The following is a 21,856-nucleotide window of genomic DNA, read 5'->3' as shown; positions in this document are numbered from 1 at the left end:
CTAGATGGGGGGCCAGAGGTGGCCATGACCACCCTTAGCCAATCATTGGCCACCCATGTGGCCACCCCTACCGTTTTTCCCCCTCTTATACAGGTGGTGGCAGCAGTAATACTCTCAAGTATAATATTTAAAACATTTTATTTTTTTGTGGTTTATTATACATATCAATATACTAACATCAAAGATGATAATTACATAATTCATGCTCTTTTCAGAACTAGATTTTGTGTTATATGGTATAAAGAGAAAATGATGTGTCTCTTGATGATTAGAAAACCCTTGTGCAATCATGTTCACACATCTGAAAACAGTTTAGCTCAGCACAGAAGCTACAAAACTGACCTTCCTTTGAGCAGATTGAGTTTCTGGAGCATTACATTTGTGGGGTCAATTAAACGTTAAAATGGCCAGAAAAAGAGAACTTTTTATCTGAAACTTGACAGTCTATTCTAGTTCTTAGAAATGAAGGCTATTCCATAGGAGAAATTGCTAAGGAATTGAAGATTTCCTTTGAGGCGTCTGTTTCTCAAACTAGAAACTCTAATGTACTTATCTTCTTGCTCAGTTGTGCAACGCGGCCTACCACTTGTTTTTCTTCTCTGGTTAGAGCCTGTTTAAAGTTAAGACTAGTTTAAAGTTATTTGCATTGAAAAGTACAATGCTATTCCTTAAAATATAAGGACATTTCAATGTGACCCCAAACTTTTGAATGGTAGTGTATATGTGTCTATTTGTTGGCAAAGGCTTTAGGAAAGTATAGTTAGTCTTTTTTTAGATAATATGGATGTTGTGCTCATTAATGTTCCTGCTGGAAAAGTGTAGATTGACCGTGAGGTTCTGGTGCCAATGCGCTTTCGGCCCCCCCTCAGTGTACATTGGTTGTTGCCAGGCCACCCTTGTTAAAATTTCTGGCTACGCCTCTGGGAACAGATGAGTTTTTGATGATTTAATGAAAGTCCATGGGGAAAAGCGGCAAAATTCCAAAATACAAATATACTGAAAGCCAAACAAAAGCCAATAAACATGAGCGAAAATACTCAAAACAAGCAAGAGACTAGAAAGCAACGAAACAACATCAAACACAAAAAACCAGACCTGCTTGAAGGCTCTGCTGCTCTTTTTAGCCAAGCACTATGAGGAGAAAGATTATCTTCACCTGTATATGCTACCCAGGTTCTCCACAAAGATCTGGAAGAGATGCATAACTCGCACTCACTCACGAACAGGAACCCTGACCAAACATCTGCCAACGTTTAACTGACTAACCCTCTGAGTACTATGGCGTTTTGCTGTTGCCTGGTCTGGTTTGTGGCCTAAATCTAAATTCTCATCTCTGTGAGCTTGCTGGCTTAGTTATTTGGCCTCTGTTTTATTTACAGACACACTATAGGCTCATTAAATGCTGGATCAATCCTTGTCTAATTGTTCTTTAAAAATAAAACTAAACAAAATAATATTTAAAAAAAACTAGCATCATTTCCCGTTTAAGAGTAGCATTATTAAGTAGTTGTAGCCAGCTGATAGCTATCTTATTTCACTCAACAGGTTGATAATCTTTCGTTAATTTGAACTCTTCAGGTAACAAACCTTTCTGAAAAACAGGGTCACTTTCTTCCTCTTTCTCCTTCCTTTTTAGTTCAAAAACTACATTCTCTCATTTCAGAACACATCAGTGAATGAAGTTATTGCTTCTTTACTTGTGCATAGAGATCCTCTGGATGGTCAGTAGACACTTGAACCTGAGCGTACTCTGTCTCCTGCTGTCCACCGTCCTGCACTGAGACAGAGGAAGCTTCAGGTCGTTTCTGGAGGACAGTTATGTCCTCATAATGAAGTTCTTCCTCTGTTTCATTGGCTGCAATATGATCAGAAACCTCCTGATATGTTTGACTCTGTGGGAAAATGAAATTGTTCTTGTTTCAGGAAAATACTGTTTCAGCTTGCAGAGGAAAACTTACTTCAGTGATGCTCACAGAACATTTCCTCACCTGGGTCTGATCTGGAGTTGGACATTTGGTCTTAAGGCACCTGAAAGACATTTGAGATCTGTAAAAATAAATCTGCTGTGATTCAGGAGAAAACAGAAAGAACCAGACTGAGAGAGTCAAGAATGAGCCGAAACAGACATGAGAGGATTAACAACAAAACAACCAGAACCAGAATCAGCTGAACACAACCTAAATAAGGAGCTGGTTCAGATGTTTATCTGGAGGGTTAATAAAAACCTCACTATAATTAACTAAATGTAGTTTGTTATTTTTATGTCTGACACTTACCAGAGACAAAGAACCAGAATGATGAACAAAATGACTCCAACTATGACTGTGACCAAGAGAGGAGTTCCTTTAGCTAAATCAGAGAGAAACAAAGTATTAAAATGACAACAAATGTAACAAAATGAAAGAAATAAAGGCTGTTAAATTGATTCTTGATACCTTCACTGTTCAGTAGAACCACTGATGATCTCTGAGTCCCCAGATCATTGGTGGCCTCACAGTAATACTCTCCTCCTTCAGTAACATTGAAGCTGTAAACCTGCCCCACAGATACATTAATGGCTCCATGTTTGCTGTTCCTGAACCAGGTGAAGCTGGCAGGAGGCTTGGCTCTGCTGGAGCAGCTCAGCTCCACCCAGCTACCTGCTGACACCAAACCTGATGGACTGATGGATGCTGAGGTGTCTTTAGGAGCATCTGAGGAAAATGGGACACACATTAACTTTATTGATCAGAAACAGCTGAACCATGACGTGCTGACAGGATCACTTACATGAAACACTGAGAGTCACTTCTGTCTCTGCTGTCTTGCTTCCTCCATTCACAGGATATCTGGCAGAACAGCTGATGTTGTATCCATCATGTGTGTCTGACAGAGTGATGGTCTCCTGGATTTTAGTTGTAAAGGTTCCATCTGGGTTTTTCTCTGTTTGTCTCTCAGAGTCTTGTTGGAGATTCCAGGTGAGTTCAGGAGGTGAGTGTGGACAGGGAGTCACAGCTGAGCAGCTTATAGTGACAGACTGATGCTCCTTCAGATCACCAACAGGGATATTAATGCTGGGACTCCAAGGAGAATCTGGAAGTTTAGATCAGAAAAACAGATGTGTTTAACAGCGGACTGCTAGTAAGTTAAGCTGTTTATATATCATCTATTTTATGACACAGAAGAAATAAAAAAATATTTATTAACTGATTGTGTCAAAATGTTGGCAGTATTTGATTTAATGGTCTTTTAACTTTGTCTAATTAGATCATTTGGTTTACTTCTTTAAACAGAGTCAAGCTAAACAAAATCTACCGCATTCATCTTTTTGATACATTCTTTTCCCTATAAAAAGTTTTCATTCATTCATGAGGTTTGATTAAACACTACATCACACATAAGTGTGTTTTCTGTTCATTTCTATTAAACCAGTGCGAGTTTTTCTTAACAATCATGTCATAGACTGATAATACTGAAATTCTCTTACCTTTAACTATAATATTGAGAGGATCATCCCAAGCTGTTGCTTTGAACGGATCGTTCTCAATCCTGAAGAAGTATCTGTCTGTATAACTGGTCTTTATTTTAGGAAACAGAGTGGTGCAGTTTTTCTCTCTCAGGTTTCCAGTAATATTCAGTGAATAGGTGTTAACTGACCCACTGCTGTTGAAAATAACGATCTTTGGATCATCGCCAAAATTGTGAGCACCTTTCATCCAAACTCCATAGATAGTTCTGCTGCTGTCATATCTGGTACCTTCTGTATCATAGATACATGGGATTTCCAAACAAGATCCATTCAGAGCTTCAATCTTCCTTGGTGTAGTGATTTTGAGGCCTAGTTTTGTACCAACACCACAATAAGCCAAAGTAGCTGTAGAAATAGACAAATGATGAACATGATGTTGAACAAAATCTGCCTGCTTAGAATCCTCATGATCCATAAACTCCAGTTCAGCTGCTGCGTTTTACATGTGGAGCCTTTAAACAACATCAGGATCTAATGTTTCAGACAAACTGATACATCACACATCAAAATGATACATTTAAATGAAAGGAAGTGAACAATCAGCTGACCAAGAAGAAAGAAGACACTCAGTAACATGTTGACTGCAAGCAGGTTCTCAGACAGAGCTGCCATCAGATTCAGACTCTGGAAAACAAACATTTAGCTGATTTATTACAGTGGATCTTAAATTAGACCTTCAGCTCGTAGCAAACAGCTTTCAATGTGCTGTAAATATTTTAATTTAAATATGAAAAAGCCTGTTGAAATGTTTGGTTAAATAATCAGAGTCATAAATGTGAACTCACCAGAATTTCTTCAATAAAACAAAAAACAGTTTAGTTTTCAAACCAGTTGATCTGTTCAGATCAGTTGATCAGCAGCAGAATAAACAGCAGCCTTCTCTGTTACTAGATGTGTTATTTAAAGGCGTCTTCATCCTTCATGGTTTGTAAAGAGGAAGTCAGCTCTTTCTCACCACTGCATAAAGTCATCTCATGAAGGGTGTTTTAACACAGAGCTAAGAGCCATTAACTAAATAAGATAAAAGTTGATTATTTTTCATTGCACAGCAGCCTCAATCAATGCTAGATCACAAAATCTGAAAATACAAAAAAAATAATGGAAAATACACATATTTATCTTTTACCATATAAGGGCATCAGTGCCTGTTCTCAATTTGAACCTCCTGCAGAACCAAAAAAACCTTAAGCTTTAACTTCTCGTTTTTACTTCAGTTTCTCAGGTTTTTCTCTGCACTCAAACAGACATCACTTCCAGTCTTAACATTTCTGTATAAATCTTTGTTCAAGGTAGGAAATTGAAAAAAGAAGAAATGCTTTGTCGTTATACAATTATAGAGTTACCTTCACAACAACATTTTCAGAGTTTCCTTACTTCTACTCCCAAGTCACTTATTTAAATCATCAGTATAATTCGTGCAAACTTTAATCCTTACTGTGGATTTTCTACTAAAACCTGATGCTCTCTGACCTCAACAATATTTTGTGCACAAAACAATCCAGATGTATGTAACACTGTGTAGCTTTGCATGCAGGCATGTTGAATATTTTTGCTGATGCTCTTGTTGACTTCCTGCTGTGGGTGTAGATCGGTACAGATGGAAACAAATGTCAATAAAAGGCCACAGGTTACTCTAGGGAGCAATGCACTCAGGTTAAATGTAATTGAAGGCTGCATATTTTTTCATCTGTTTGTTACTGGAGTTCGTAGCCATTTAAAGATGGCATCTCCAACAGGTTAGGGGCCCAGAAAGGAGTTTGGAAGCCAATTTAATTTTTAATGCCTGGATGAAGATGAAAATAATTATGAACTGTGGGAAACTACATTTTTGGCCCAGTATGTTTGCTGATTTGAAGAGCACTGTATTATTGAAGGATGTACCCCCTAAAGATGGTGCCGCCGAAAATAAAGAGGTATATAAAGAACTACACTATATTGCCAAAAGTATTTGCTCACCTGCCTTGACTCACATATGAGCTTAAGTGACATCCCGTTCCTAATCCATAGGGTTCAATATGACGTCGGTCCACCCTTTGCAGCTAGAACAGCTTCAACTCTTCTGGGAAGGCTGTCCACAAGGTTTAGGAGTGTGTTTATGGGAATTTTTGACCATTCTTCCAGAAGCGCATTTGTGAGGTCGCACACTGATGTTGGACGAGAAGGCCTGGCTCTCAGTCTCCGCTCTAATTCATCCCAAAGGTGTTCTATCGGGTTGAGGTCAGGACTCTGTGCAGGCCAGTCAAGTTCATCCACACCAGACTCTGTCATCCATGTCTTTATGGACCTTGCTTTGTGCACTGGTGCACAGTCATGTTGGAAGAGGAAGGGGCCAGCTCCAAACTGTTCCCACAAAGTTGGGAGCATGGAATTGTCCAAAATGTCTTGGGATGCTGAAGCATTCAGAGTTCCTTTCACTGGAACTAAGGGGCCAAGCCCAGCTCCTGAAAAACAACCCCACACCATAATCCCCCCTCCAACAAACTTTACACTTGGCACAATGCAGTCAGACAAGTACCGTTCTCCTGGCAACCGCCAAACCCAGACCCGTCCATCAGATTGCCAGATGGAGAAGCGCGATTCGTCACTCCAGAGAACGCGTCTCCACTGCTCTAGAGTCCAGTGGCGGCGTGCTTTACACCACCGCATCCGACGCTTTGCATTGCACTTGGTGATGTATGGCTTGGATGCAGCTGCTCGACCATGGAAACCCATTCCATGAAGCTCTCTGCGCACTGTTCTTGAGCTAATCTGAAGGCCACATGAAGTTTGGAGGTCTGTAGTGATTGACTCTGCAGAAAGTTGGCGACCTCTTCGCACTATGCGCGTCAGCATCCGCTGACCCCGCTCCGTCAGTTTACGTGGCCTACCACTTCGTGGCTGAGTTGCTGTCGTTTCCAAACACTTCCATTTTCTTATAATACAGCTGACAGTTGACTGTGGAATATTTAGGAGCGAGGAAATTTCACGACTGGATTTGTTGCACAGGTGGCATCCTATCACAGTTCCACGCTGGAATTCACTGAGCTCCTGAGAGCGACCCATTCTTTCACAAATGTTTGTAAAAACAGTCTGCATGCCTAGGTGCTTGAATTTATACACCTGTGGCCATGGAAGTGATTGGAACACCTGATTCCAATAATTTGGATGGGTGAGCAAATACTTTTGGCAATATAGTGTAATTCATGTCGTGGATGAGTTTTTCCCTTGTCATGAGAGATACTGTGCGCGGAGTTGGCATCTCTTCTGAAAGGTGTCAAAGATAGCAACATTTACTATATCATCCTTGCAGAAACTGATATCACAGTGCTACGTAACACAGGAAAAGTTTTCAGTGATAGCCTGCTGTCTGCAATGATATATTACGTCATATTTAAAGAACCTTGAAAATTAAATATTTGGTCATGATGTGTTTTTGTTCTGCATTTTCTTTTATGGATGTGCTTCTTTGATTATAAAAAGTTTCACATTTGAATAAGGTAGTTTTTCCTCATATTAAAGGAAATATAGTTTTGAAAAAACAGCAAATCAGGATACAATGAACCAAGTTGAATGACCCCATGCAAAACTCTAATTGTATATTCACTGAACAACTGGAACAAATTCAGAGGCTCTGACAAGACTTTCCAGCTTTGTAAGATCTGCTGCAGTCATTCTGTCATTGACTAACAACAATGATGCTTAAAAATTAATGTGAGTTTTTTGTCTCAGGTTCCCTATGCAGATGACAAAGGTGTTTGCGTACACTGAGTGTCTTTTAATGAAAATATTGTTATTAGTCCACCATCAAATACTTTTTTGTTCACAAAGCTGTCAGCTCTAAAGTTGCCCAAACAAATATAACAATTTTTTTTTGTTGGAGGCTTGGTTCCAAAAACATAGTCCAACCATTTATAAAGAATTATGTCATCTTTTAAGATTAAAAGTAGGGCAGTCTCATTTATCTGAAAATGCATTTCCTCAAAGGTATTTTTATCAGAAAAGGACTTGGCTAAGAAGTATTAATATAGTAGTATAAGAACTCAGCAAAATGCTGATATACTAGGTATTTACTAAATGCTGCTGTTGATAGCCTGCAGGGGCTGTATGGAAGGAGTGTTCTCTGATTGTTAAGCTCGACTTGGAGACTGCTGCCCCATCCCAAATCTGCCTCTAAACACTAGCCCAACACACTAACCCTATGTTCCTGTGGACTGTCCCAAACCAGATAGTGGGTAGGGCAAGGGGACAGTTCAGCCCTCACTTTAAGAGGCTGCATCAGTGCAGACTGGATTTAGGCAGCAGGTACAATGGAGACCTAATGGCTGAAGAAAACACTTGGATTCAGATGTTAATTCACTGGTTTGCTGCGTCTTTGTCACACGGACAGAAAATCACAAGGTAGAAAGAGGAAAAAGTTTGAAGTAGTTGTATTTGACTGTAGGAATGTATTTTCAAGAAAAGGGTAAATGTTTGAATTCATGTTAGCCTAATAAGCAGCTTTTCATGTTTGGAAAATAATGGGACTGATGGATTCCTTGAATCAGTCAAACGATCCATTTAAAGTAGGGAGAGTAGGGAAAGTTGAAACATATTTAACACATCTCTATCAGATTTTTATCTATTATTTGTATTAAAAAGAAAATATTTGTAGAAATTGAATTCCTACCTGTCCCCTATACACCCATACAGTTTAACACAGAAGCTTAATTTAGCTCGGGACCCAGCGGGACCCATGTCACAGACTCTGCATCACAGTGATAACACCAAACCAAAATAATGCATATTTGAACCATATATATAAATGCTCTGAACTTCCATATCAATGTTTTTTGCACCATGTCTTTTCTCCCACACTGTTTACATTTGATCACTGCTGCAATTTATGGAATGGAAATGTTCTAAAAACGAAATTTAGTTTTGTATACAGTCTGTGTATACAAAATGACAATAAATAAAAAAAAAAGTCATGTTGACCCTTTATTTGCATAAAATATTTTAAATACTGTGTTCAGATTTATTTTAATTTGGTTACAAATTTATTTGGAAAAATTAAATTAATGATTTAATCCTGGACCAAAACAAGAATTTCAAATATCATGTAAAACTATCACATTTAGAGTAACATTAATAACATTATTCCAGTTCTGCTATTCAAGCATTATTTACAGCAATATGATCCACTAAAGTATTACATTTTATTTTCTAACACATGCACAGTCAAAATTAACAGAAAGCAATAATTAATGACTTCATGACCCAATGGTTGGTCCTGTGATGAACTGGTGAGCTGTCCAGGTGGGCCTCCTCTTCTGGCCTGATGACGGCTGCAGACAGACACCAGTTCCTGCTGTAACCTTGAAGTTTCATTGGATTGATGGATGAAAAACGGAGGAGGATTATACATCCTACTTGTCCCCTTGAGGTTCATGATGCCTGAACCTCCATCACTCTGTTGACATCATCTGCTTCATCTGTGTCCTGTAGAAATTAGACAATGAAGAATTATTTTCAGACTAATTTCTCTTTAGTCTCTCTGGTTTTCCTCTCAATCTCCTCAATAAAGATTTAAACATTATCTTTCAAACAGCAGCAGTGAATCAGCTCCTGTGGACATTAAACAATTAAGAAATATGTTGATGTTGCTCCTCTGACTGACGGTTAAAACTTAGAAAGTTTCTGAAGGACATTTCTTTCATTACTCAGCCCACTTTACAGCAGCATCATTTTAAGGTTCTCTTCAAGTCAAATATCAAGTTGAACAACCATACATTAAAATTATTGCTTCAGGAAATCAAACATATTTGCTTTGCTAATGATGAAAATTTGGCTTTAAACATCAGTGTAACTTTAAATGTATGAATAAAATTGAAATAAAAGTCTCCAATTTCAGTTTCAAGCATTTTGAATAATTTTCATACATTGGATATAAACAAGCTTACCTTCTTCGTTTGTTTGTTGGATAATCTAAACCAGCTGAAAGAATAAAAATAACGTGAACAAACATGTAGCAGAGACCAGCAGGTCTGCAGCTCAAAGAATCAACTCATAGAAAAATGAGTCTCACCACTGAAAGATGCAGACTGCACTGCAGAGCATTATGATCCCCAGGATCTTCAATATAGCATAGAGACTGACTCCTGGCACTGGATTAAAGAAATGTTTGATAGATGTAGGATTTTTTATAAAATGAATAAAAATGAAACATTGAGAGAACAACTGAGACTCACTTGCAATATTTTTTGGCTTAAAATATTTTACATTTGAATGATTCAACAACTCAACTTTTGAACTGTTTTTTTAAAATTTAACACAAAAGGCCCTTAGATTAGATACATTTAACTTTCTGGGCATATAAATGTGGATTCATTAAAAACCAAGAGTTACAATGTACCTTCAGTATTAAGTAGAATCACTGCTGATCTCTGATTCCCCAGATCATTTGTAGCCTCACAGTAATATTCTCCTCCCTCAGTAACAGTGAAGCTGTAAACCTGCCCCACAGATACATGAATGGCTCCATGTTTGCTGTTCCTGAACCAGGTGAAGCTGGCAGGAGGCTTGGCTCTGCTGGAGCAGCTCAGCTCCACCCAGCTACCTGCTGACACCAAACCTGATGGACTGATGGATGCTGAGGTGTCTTTAGGAGCATCTGAGGAAAATGGGACACACATTAACTTTATTGATCAGAAACAGCTGAACCATGACGTGCTGACAGGATCACTAACATGAAACACTGAGAGTCACTTCTGTCTCTGCTGTCTTGCTTCCTCCATTCACAGGATATCTGGCAGAACAGCTGATGTTGTATCCATCATGTGTGTCTGACAGAGTGATGGTCTCCTGGATTTTAGTTGTAAAGGTTCCATCTGGGTTTTTCTCTGTTTGTCTCTCAGAGTCTTGTTGGAGATTCCAGGTGAGTTCAGGAGGTGAGTGTGGACAGGGAGTCACAGCTGAGCAGCTTATAGTGACAGACTGATGCTCCTTCAGATCACCAACAGAGATATTAATGCTGGGACTCCAAGGAGAATCTGGGAATCCAAATTAAAAAATCAACAACTGTGGTCTTTTAACTTTGTCTAATTAGATCATTAGGCATTTGGTTTACTTCTCTAAGCAGAGTCAAGCTAAACGAAATCTACCTCATTCAACTTTTTGATTATTTTCCCTATAGAGTTTTTTCTAATGTTACAGCTGCAGCGAGATAAACAGAAGATCAGAAACATAAATAATTTTACATACATAAGTGTTTTTTTCTGTTAATTTCTATTAAACCAGTGTGAGTTTTTTCTGAACATTAATGTCATAGACTGATAATATTGAAGCTGAAAGTTTTCCAATATTACAGCTACTGTACATCAGCACAAAAAATAAAAAACATAATTTCAAGCAGAAGCCTGTCTCTGGGAAATAAAAAAAATAAACCAGGGTATCTTGCAGGAATAGTAAATTAGTGTGTAATAAACAATAGTGAATATTACTTAATGTAATTTTCAGATTTACAGTACTGAAGCTCTCTTACCTTTAACTATAATATCGAGAGGATCATCACAAGCTGATGCTTTGAACGGCTCGTTCTCAAACCTGAAGAAGTATCTGTCTGTATAACTGGTCTTTACATCAGGAAACAGAGTGGTGCAGTTTTTCTCTCTCAGGTGTCCATCAATATTCAGTGAATAGGTGTTAACTGACCCACTGCTGTGGAAAATAACTATCTTTGGATCAGAGTCAAAATTGGCAGCAACTTTCATCCAAACTCAATAGATAGTTCTGCTGCTGTCAAATGTGGTATCCTCTGTATCATAGCTACATGGGATTTCCAAACAAGATCCATTTAGAGCTTTAATCTGTTTTGGTGTAGTGACTGTAAGGCCTGGTTTTATATCACCACAATCAGCCAAAGTAGCTGTAAAAACAGAAAAATGATGAACATGATGTGGAGCAAAGTCTGCCGGCAGAAAAACTTTATGATTCAAAAACTCAAGTTCAGCAGCTTATCACAGGTGGAGCCCTTAAACAACACCAGCATCTCATATTTCTAAATAAGGAAGTGAACAAAGAGCTCACCTGGAAGAAAGAAGACACTCAGTAACATGTTGACTGTCAGCATTTTGTCAGACAGAGCTGCCATCAGATTCACACTCTGGAAACAAAACATTTAGCTGATTTAATAAAATAGGACAGAAGTTTGAGGCATTGGATGTACTTTAAATATTTGTGTTTATAAATGACATGGGTTTTGAAATATTTGGTTAAATGATCAGAGAAAGAAATGTAAATTTACTAGAATTTCTGCAGTAAAGTCAACAAGTTTAGTACTTAAACCAGTTGATGTGTTCAGATCAGTGGATCATTAGCTGTCACCAGATCTGTTTTTTAAAGGAGTCTACATCCTTCACACCCTTTGAAAGAGGAAGTCAGCTCATTCTTGTATCTTAAAATAATTTACTTTGTGCTAGATAACACCTCATAATAAAATATATGCACAGCTAAAGAGCATGTTGGAACGATATGGACGTTAGTCACAGCTGGGTACAGGAAGCATAGACTGTTTTTTTTTTCTTTCACCTTTTCTTACTCATTGCACTTTAGTTGTCTGTCTTCCTTTATCTTATTCGTCTGCTTCTTCCCTGTGGTCCACACAATTACAAGCACATGGTTTGATGCTACCTGGGTCTAGGTATAACTATTTATTCAGAGGCATGTACTTTTCATCTTCTCACTCACACCTATGGTGAATGTAGGGTTTGTGACATGGAATGCGCATGGAGCTGGCACCAGAGGGAAACAGTTTAAGGTTTTTAACCAGCTTAAAAGATTAAATGCAGACGTCTTATTGCAAGAAACCCATAAATCAGCGACAACTGTAAGTGATCTTAACTCCCCTAAGTTCCCTGATGTGTTTGAGGCAAGCTATAACTCTAGACAGAGAGAACATTTTAATACAAACAAACATCAGTTTTACAATATTAGACAAAATAATAGATCCCCAAGGCAGATTCATCATAATTAAAATATCTATCCATACCAAAAGTTACGTATTGTCAGCATATATGGTCCAAATGTTGACGGCCCCTCATTCTTCCACAAACTTTTCCTCACACTTTTAAAGCACAGGGACTGTTCTCTAATTATTGGGGGTGACTTCAACTTTGGTCTAAATGGAAAAATAGACAGATTGAATACAACAGGGACTCAGAGCAGTTGGCAATCATTAAATGTAGTCAAACAATACATGAGTAATCTTGGTCTTTGCGATGCATAGGGATCTCTTCATCGTAACATTAAGGAATACACTTTCTTTTCTAATGTCCATCATTCCTATTCTCGTTTGGACTATTTCTTAATTTCTTAATTTTGTTACAGACAACGCTGCAAATATGGTTTGTGCAGTGGAGATAATGAAGCTCATGCATGTCGGCTGTGTCCCAACTCTGTCCCGTCTGTGCGCTCGAGTGAGGCTTTTTCACTTTTCGCAAACAAGTTTGCACTTTGAGACAGTTTTGTTCACATCTCAAGTTTAAACTGTCCGATTTACAAGATTGCACTTTGTGTTTAATATGACAGGAAAAAATAAAATACATGAGTGTTTTGAAACACAGTTGAATCACTTTCTGTCATGATGGGTACTCTAAAAGTGACCCAATTATGCAGAACACCACTGACGGACACAGGAATAAAAGTTCAACAAGTTTATTTTGACACAAGCACACAGAATGTACTGGTTCTGGCTCGGGCCTGGACACTGGTTCACCGGAGTCTGCGTGAGAGACAGTTCAGTTAGCGTTGCACGTTGGAGCGTGTTTTCTTGATGATAACTGATTGTACCTTGAGGGTTCTTGAGGTTAGCTTTGGGAGAGTCACTGTTGGATCTGGAGAGGAGTTGATCAGCAGAGTCCGCTTGCTGCTTCAGCGTCTCACGTCTACTAATGAACAGACCTTGGCATTGGGTTTTCCAGCTCTTAGTCCTTAGCTGCTTGGAAGTTCTCTATGGTTCTTCGGGTTTGGCTCTGAGGGTCGGCTCGGCAGGTTAGCTCTTCCAGAGCTTCACAGAGGAGACACTGGTTTCCTGGAAAACAGAGACAACGGTTAGAATCCTGGCTGGATTCAAAGTCACAAGATACACAGAGAGTCTAGGCTTAGGCGCTGACCAACTGGATCAACACTGCGGCGTTGAGGCAAGGTCTGAAGACAGCTTATATAGTGGATCCTCTGATGATCTTGATGGGCTGCAGCTGTGCGGAGGCTCCCTCAGAAGGATCCACGGCGGGCTCTGCTGGAGAAAGGTGGAACTTCTCCAGCTCCCAACACTTTCATTTTTGTAAAAAACAGATCGAATCGAAATTAATCGATTTAGAACTGTATGAATCAAAATCGAATCGATTCAGGACTTTGGCAAAAATACCCAGCCCTAATCAACAACAATTATTGATTATTTCCAGGACTTCCATTGAAACAGGACTTCACCATTGAAAATCACCAGAGCTATAGTTACACTGACAATGCCCACGTGCATGGCAATAGGATGTTGTAATACATCGGGTAAAAGTGAAAAAAAAATTTGTTATTTCCCCTTTCCAATTCCTGATCCTCTATGGACGGGTTCGTCAGTGGATTGCCAACTTGAAGAGGGAGGATTGGCCATAATATGAGGTAATTCTCAAAACATTTAGACTTGTTCTATTTGTTTTTTGCTGTGAGTAGAGAGGTGACACAGGACTATGACACAAGCATTTCCATCATTGTAAGTAAGGAAGACAAACTCTGGCTAGATCAGAACAGGGCTTAATACCATGCAATAAGGGCTGTATGATGTCTTGTTCTCCTTTTCAAAGATGCAATTTAATACCAACTGAATTGTTAAAATGAGGAGGATTTGTCCCCTTGGAAAAAAGGCTGTTGCGCCCCAGGGGCTTCCTCACCGGTTCTTTTCCTGGGAGCAAGTTATTTACTACTCTTAACTCAAACTGGGTAAAACCATATAAAAAGGACTATAAAACAGGAGTAAAAAATAACAGAGTTTATTCCAGATCAGGTTGTTACAGGACAGAGAAAATGCTTGGAGCTAGCACAGCTGTGGGCTCATCCGGCAAAGATTGAGCCCCGAACTGGGTCATCTACTGCTTCTTATGGCTCCTGAGTCTATGTGATGCATCATGTTGATGATTAGCTGTCCGTATCAGAAACTGACACGCCATCCATGTGTTGAACTTCATGCAGCTTGCTTTTATGCTTCAGGGTTACAGATAGCCATCCTCTATCAGACCGGCTCCAAGATGTGCCCATATCCTGTGTATTCTTAAAGACACAAAGGCTGTCCTGATTAGATGACCTCTGTACACACCGTGGCATCCACAATGTGAAGGAAGGCCTTCTACTCTGTCTAATCTGACTAACAAAACAACAATGCACATAATGTATAAATGATAAACCTAACAGAATGAAATCCATCGATCTATGTTTATTTAACTGGAGTGAATTGTTGAATAAGTTTTCTCCACGACGCCTCATATTAAATGCAGTGGTGGCTTGCCAATATAGGGCAAAGGCTCAGAAGGACAAAATGTATGTACGGTACAAAAAGTAAACATGTACATGAAATTTTTTTTATTTTTTTTAGTTAAGTATTTTTATGTTCTTTGTCGTTGTCATTCATATAAATATTCTGGTTGGATAATTTATTATAGGTTTGATTTGTTATTGGTATACTTACATTTTAATTTATTGCCAATGAATAAATGGCTGTTCTTGGCAGATGATCACTGACATATTGACCCTTTTGTAATGCTTCTGCTCTTATGCCCTACTTTAAGAAGTGTGACAAGAATCTTTAGAGCACAGGATGTTTCCAACTACCATTACTTCCTGTTTTCAGTAAAAATAAAAAATAAAATCATCTGTTGTTAAAATGTAGCGTATAGCGTACAGAATTAAGCTGTCCTCCACTACACATTTAATTTGAAAGTCGGCTTTATTTTATGGAGCCCCTCTGATGACATGGTCAAAAAAAAATTTTAATTGTAGTCACGAAGTAGTATTTTGTGGCCACGCAATAAGTATAACGTGCACACGAAATACTATTTCGTGGCCACGCAATAAGTTTAACGTGCGCACGAAATACTATTTCGTGGCCACGCAATAAGTTTAACGTGCACACGAAATACTATTTCGTGGCCACGCAATAAGTTTAACGTACGCACGAAATACTATTTCGTGGCCACGCAATAAGTTTAATGTGCGCACGAAATACTTATTAATAATATTAATATCATTCCTGGACAACTGGGTAAGCAAATCGTGCGCGCCTTAGACCTTAAAGAAGGCGCGCTCGATTTGCTTACCCAGTCGGTCTCTGCCAGTCACGTGACATTTGTTGCTAAAATGCCATTTTATGTGGAAAAGGCGTAGTGTAAACAACCGCAGCATAGCTAAACGAAGGACTAAAGGCCCGTTTACATAGCAGCCTGTCCAAGATAAGTCATTACAGTTAAAGCTACAGTGTGTAATTTTCAGCGACATCTAGCGGTCAGACTGCAGAAACATGAACGTCTCCCCCCCACCGCTTCTCCCCCCCAACAGTACGGCGAGCGTTACGGGACAAAATGTCTTCCACGACGTCCGCATCACCTACCTTCTCAAGTGATGAGGTTTGTTTACATAGATAATTTTACAGATAGTATTTCATTAGTCTGTGTAGGGTATAGATTTCATGTAGACTTAAGATAATAAATATACCCGTTATTTTTTCTACGTCGTTGTGACGTTTTGGTGAGCTGCTTTGCATGGTGATATACACAGACGAAGTAATTGTAGTCATTAGTTTAACAGCGAGATTGTGTTCGCTGGAAGAATATATATTCCCCGTTTACAGAGTCCAAGTCTTGTTTGTGGCACGGGGGTTACAAGGCAAGGAAGAGGGAAAGGAAGAGGGCAGAGAGGCCGGGGTGAGCGTGCAGCTGGGGCCAGGCGAGAGAGGGGAGCCAGCGGGGTGAGAGCAGAGGAGGAAAGGCTTGAAGATCTCCAAAGGAGCCGGAGAGAAGTAACCGAGGTATATATCCAGAAAATTATTTTACAGAAAATTACTGAATCATTACCTGTGAAACGTCAGGGACGTTGCTGAATAAGTATACTGGAGAGTAACAGCATCATCACGCAGCATGTTATTGTTTTAGACAGGTCTGAGCATCCTGTACTCCAAAAACTGCAGTGATATTAGACAATTGTGTGTATAGGATTAATTACCTGTCCAAGAGAAAACTGGCAACTTGAGCGTCACTTTGAAAACCTTTTTCCTCCATCAGTGACTTCCATCGTGTAAATGCCGTGCCAATGTTGATCCGTGTTTTTTGCCGTTTCTTGTCACGCTTGCGTTTATTCTCGTCGTGTTTCCGCTTCTTAGATGACGGGGGTTCGGTGTCCGCCGCTTTTCGTTGTGATACAGAGTAGGCATGATCCTCCATTCGTCTGATGTTTGGCCACACAGTGCCAAACAGTTTGCAAAGTCACTCACGCCTGCCGCCTTGTTTACCTTTCTTGTTACCGAGGCGCAGTATACCTGCTTCTTCTTCTTTGGTTTCAGGCAGACTAAACGCTTCTCAGGCATAATACTGCCATCTACTGTTCAGTACCGTCTCAGTTCATCTCTCTCAACTTGCCGTAGTTATTTTCGAGCGTCATGGGAGATCTCGCAATCGCTAGTTTGTTGCCTCTGCGCTTGCCGTAGCGCAAAGATGTCAGCCTCCATGGCTGCGAGACCCGCTCATATGTAATTATAAATAACGAATTCTAAGGCAACGCAAATATTATGGTTAAAAGGCTGAGCTCATAGGTGATGATAAATAACATAGTTATGTATAATATATTAAATTTCTGAATTTATATGCCTGTAATTATTACACACTGTAGCTTTAACATAAGCCTGAAAACAGGGGCGGATTTATTGATATTATTAATAAGTTTTTCTGTGCGCACGTTAAACTTATTGCGTGGCCACGAAGTAGTATTTCGTGCGCACAAAGTAGTATTTCGCGGCCATGTAATACGTATAACGTCAGAGGGGCTCCGTATTATTTTATTCTGCAGAGCCAAAAATGTCATTATGAAGTTCTACACCACAATATAAACAATAAATCAAAGCCTTTGCATCTATTTTTTATCAGTTTCATTATAGATTCTTTAGCAAATTTGATGAAATACATTCAACCATTCATATTTAAACAAATCATTAATCAGATTAATCAAAACCTACTTTAGGTTATTTACTACACTTGACGAACTACTCCTGAACAGTGTGGGCTCATTGTTTACTCCCCAGCTCCGCACTAAACTCACGTCGGAAATATTCGCCAATCAACCACACAGTTCCAACCCTACGGAACAGGATCAGGGCCACTGAAAAAATGAAAAGGGCTAACTAATTTTATTTCTGTATAATATAAGAAAAAAGGTCAGAATTCTGACTTTAATCTCAGAATTATGACTTCAATCTTACAATACTGACTTTTTTCTTCTTCTTAACAAACATATTAGAAACAAGCTGTAGCCATGTCTGTTTTAAAGACTTAACCAGCTCTCTTGTTTTAATCACCTTCTGCTGTTCCATTAATGAAATAGCATCACCGGGGACCCCTCAGGCACGTAAAAAGTCACCTAATTCCATCATTTTCCACCAATGTGTTACTGGCCCTCCCAAACTACTCACATCTTTGTCAGTGAAGCTGAGTGCTCCCACGTCTCTTCCTTCATGGTGCCAATCTACATTAAGATCCAAAATTTTGAGATTAAAGTCAGAATTCTGAGATTAAAGTAAAAAAAGTTAAAGTTTTTTTTATTTTTTTTTATTTTTTTTTTCACTGGCCCTAATGCTCTTCCGCCTATAAATAAAATCCCCATAAATAAAAACCAACTTAATTTCATCCCACATCGGGGGTAGAAGTTATTTCTTCTTCACTTGCGCATAGATATTCTCTGGGTCAGTCAGTGGATAATTGAGCCTGAGTGTACTCAGTTTCCTGCTGTCCACGGTCCTGCACTGAAATGGTGGAAGCTTCAGGCCAACTCTGGGGGAAAGTTATGTCCCCATAATAAAGTTGGTCCTCCATTTCATTGGGTGCCGTTTCATCAGAAACCTCCTGATGTGTTTGACTCTGTAGGAAAACAAGAATGTTCATGGAGATGAAACGCTGTGGTGCTACTCACAGAGGATGAACATTTCCTCACCTGACTCTGTTCTGGTGTTGGACATTTGACTTTAGAGCACCTGGAAGATATTAAAGACCAGAATAATTTGCTGTATTTTAGGTAAATACAGAGAATCAAGAAAGATCAGAGACACATATGACAGGATAAACATCAGTCAACCAGAACCAGGATCAGCTGAACACAAACTAGATATAAAGAACTCAGTTTTATTTAAACCTTCAGATGAACATCTGAAGGTTTAAATAAAACCTCACTATCATTAAATAAATTGAGTTTTTATTTTAATGTCTGACGCTTACCTGACAGAAAAAAACAGAAAGGTGAACAAGATAACTCCAACTAGAACTGCAACCAAGACAAGATATCTTTTATCAAAATCTGAAAGAAACAAAGTGTAAAAATGTAAACAAATGGGAAAAATTTGACCATCCATTCAAAAGAAAGTCCATTAAGTAGATTCTTGTTACCTAAAATCTTACATATAAATGTGGATCCATTAAAAACGAAGAGTGAAAACATACCTTCAGTATTAAGTAGAATCAATGACGATCTCTGATTCCCCAGATCATTTGTAGCCTCACAGTAATACTCTCCTCCCTCAGTAACATTAAAGCTGTAAACCTGCCCCACAGATACATTAATGGCTCCATGTTTGCTGTTCCTGAACCAGGTGAAGCTGGCAGGAGGCTTGGCTCTGCTGGAGCAGCTCAGCTCCACCCAGCTACCTGCTGACACCAAACCTGATGGACTGATGGATGCTGAGGTGTCTTTAGGAGCATCTGAGGAAAATGGGACACACATTAACTTCATTGATCAGAAACAGCTGAACCATGAGGTGCTGACAGGATCACTAACATGAAACACTGAGAGTCACTTCTGTCTCTGCTGTCTTGCTTCCTCCATTCACAGGATATCTGGCAGAACAGCTGACGTTGTATCCATCATGTGTGTCTGACAGAGTGATGGTCTCCTGGATTTTAGTTGTAAAGGTTCCATCTGTGTTTTTCTCTGTTTGTCTCTCAGAGTCTTGTTGGAGATTCCAGGTGAGTTCAGGAGGTGAGTGTGGACAGGGAGTCACAGCTGAGCAGCTTATAGTGACAGACTGATGCTCCTTCAGATCACCAACAGGGATATTAATGCTGGGACTCCAGGGAGAATCTGGGAATCCAAATCAGAAAAACAAATGTGTTTAACAGTGGACAGCTAGTAAGTTAAGCTGTTTATATATCATCTATTTTTAGACACAGAAGAAAATTTAAAATATTTATCAACGGATTGTGTGAAATACGTTGGCACTATTTGATTTAATGGTCCATTAATTTTGTCTAATTAGATCATTAAGACATTACTTCTCTAAACAGAGTCAAACTATACAAAATCTGCCAACAGGGATATTAATGCTGGGACTCCAAGGACAATCTGGAAGTTTAGATCAAACCTGAAATATAATATCTATCAAAGTTTATAGTGCAAATAAGAAATAATTAAAAATTTTCCTATTTAAGTCTTTATTAATTCAGTAATAAGTAATAGTCTGGTTTTATGAGCTATGTTTCATGGCTTAATCAATATATTCAATTATTAAGCCTTAAATTTCATTTTAATTTTTTCAGTGCAGAAATATAATTTAAATTGTTCTAAAACCAACTTTATTCAATAGTGGAAGCTATTATGAGCTATACTGCGTATAATGTGATACTCTTTTTTTTTTTTTTTTTTTTTAAAGAGGGAAGCTAATTTAAATCCTGCCTACTGCAGATTTCTAAAACGTTGCTTCCCCAACTGAAAGTTTTTCAATATTACAGCTACAACAAGATAAACAGCACAGGATAAAAACACAAAATTTCAAGCAGAAAATGTCTAGGCTTAATTTAAAAAAATATTATAATGTATCTTGCATTTAAAGTAAATTACTGTTAATATTGAAGCTCTCTTACCTTTAACTGTTATACTGAGAGGATCATCACAAGCTGTTGCTTTGAACTTCTCATTCTCAATCCTGAAGAAGTATCTGTCTGTATAAATGGTCTTTACATCAGGAAACAGAGTGATGCAGTTTTTCTCTCTCAGGTTTCCAGTAATATTCATTGAATAGGTGTTGAAAATAACTATCTTTTGATCAGAGCTAAAACGGTGACCACCTTTCATCCAAACTCCATAGATAGTTCTGCTGCTGTCATATGTGGTATGCCCTGTATCATAGATACATGAAATTTCCAAACAAGATCCACTTAGAGCTTCTAACACCTTTGGTGCAGTGATTCTGAGCTCTGGTTTTATCAAACCACAATTAGCCAAAGCAGCTGTAAAAAAAAGACAATTATGAACATGATGTGGAGCAAAATCTGCCTGCAGAGAATCTTCATGATCCACAAACTCCAGTTCAGCTGCAGCTTATTGTGGATCCTTTAAATAACATCAGAATCTAATATATCAGACTAGAAATGATTCATTTGAAGTCTCTAAATGAAAGGTAGTGAATAAACAGCTCACCTGGAATAAAGAAGACACTCAGTAACATGTTGACTGTCAGCAGGTTCTCAGACAGAGCTGCCATCAGATTCACACTGTCCATCTCTCAGACTGGAAATCCCGTTGATCAGCAGCAGAATAAACAGCCACCTCCTTCGTATACCAAATCTGTTAGCCTATGAGTCTCTTTCCTCTAAGTTCTGTGAAAGAGGAAGTCAGCTATATATAAACACCTTAAAATCATTTAGCCATCTTATGAGGTCTTATGCCAAGTCTGCTATAAAGACAAGATGACAGCATAAAGGCACATGCACATGGAACTCCTAAATACACTCATTTCAGTAGACCGATAATTATTATAATATTTTTACTTACAAATAACACCCTCTTCTTCTATTCTGCAAAGAGTATCTGCAAATAGTAATTTACCAACTGTTCAATAGGCTGACTGTCTGGGTGAGACACGTTTCTGTTCTCCAGCTAAGTGTCAGAGCTGGTTTCAGGAAGCTACAGAGGTGAAAGACAACCGCAGTCTACTCTTACACTGACTGACAACTTGGTTGTTCATGTCGCAGCCGTTTAAAATTTTTCTTATGATGGACAAAAAAAAAAAAGAAAAGAGTTATTTTCTTTCACCCAGATCAAACTATGGGGAAAAATGGCTCTCCTCTTTAACAAAACTGACTGACTGGTCTACAT

General features: G+C 38.8%; 1 protein-coding gene and 1 pseudogene across 1 annotated transcript; both read right to left on the bottom strand.

Annotated features, from left to right (window-relative positions):
• Positions 1–1,563: 1,563 nt before the first annotated feature.
• Positions 1,564–3,758, bottom strand: LOC119785200 (sialic acid-binding Ig-like lectin 14). Its single transcript, XM_038287675.1, has 7 exons — positions 3,637–3,758; positions 3,467–3,544; positions 2,770–3,072; positions 2,436–2,693; positions 2,277–2,349; positions 1,989–2,028; positions 1,564–1,892 (listed from the first exon to the last, which is right to left on the bottom strand). Exons 1-7 carry the CDS (start codon positions 3,668–3,670, stop codon positions 1,683–1,685), a joined length of 996 nt encoding a protein of 331 aa, XP_038143603.1. The 5' UTR covers positions 3,671–3,758; the 3' UTR covers positions 1,564–1,682.
• Positions 3,759–8,571: 4,813 nt separating this feature from the next.
• On the bottom strand, positions 8,572–21,359 carry LOC119785211 (annotated as a pseudogene).
• Between the last annotated feature and the right edge of the window lie 497 nt (positions 21,360–21,856).

The sequence above is a fragment of the Cyprinodon tularosa genome, unplaced genomic scaffold, assembly GCF_016077235.1.
Source record: "Cyprinodon tularosa strain WSP-4 unplaced genomic scaffold, ASM1607723v1 ctg1063, whole genome shotgun sequence".
In the NCBI taxonomy this organism is placed as follows: Eukaryota; Metazoa; Chordata; class Actinopteri; order Cyprinodontiformes; family Cyprinodontidae; genus Cyprinodon; species Cyprinodon tularosa.
This window is presented reverse-complemented; position numbering and strand designations above follow the sequence as displayed.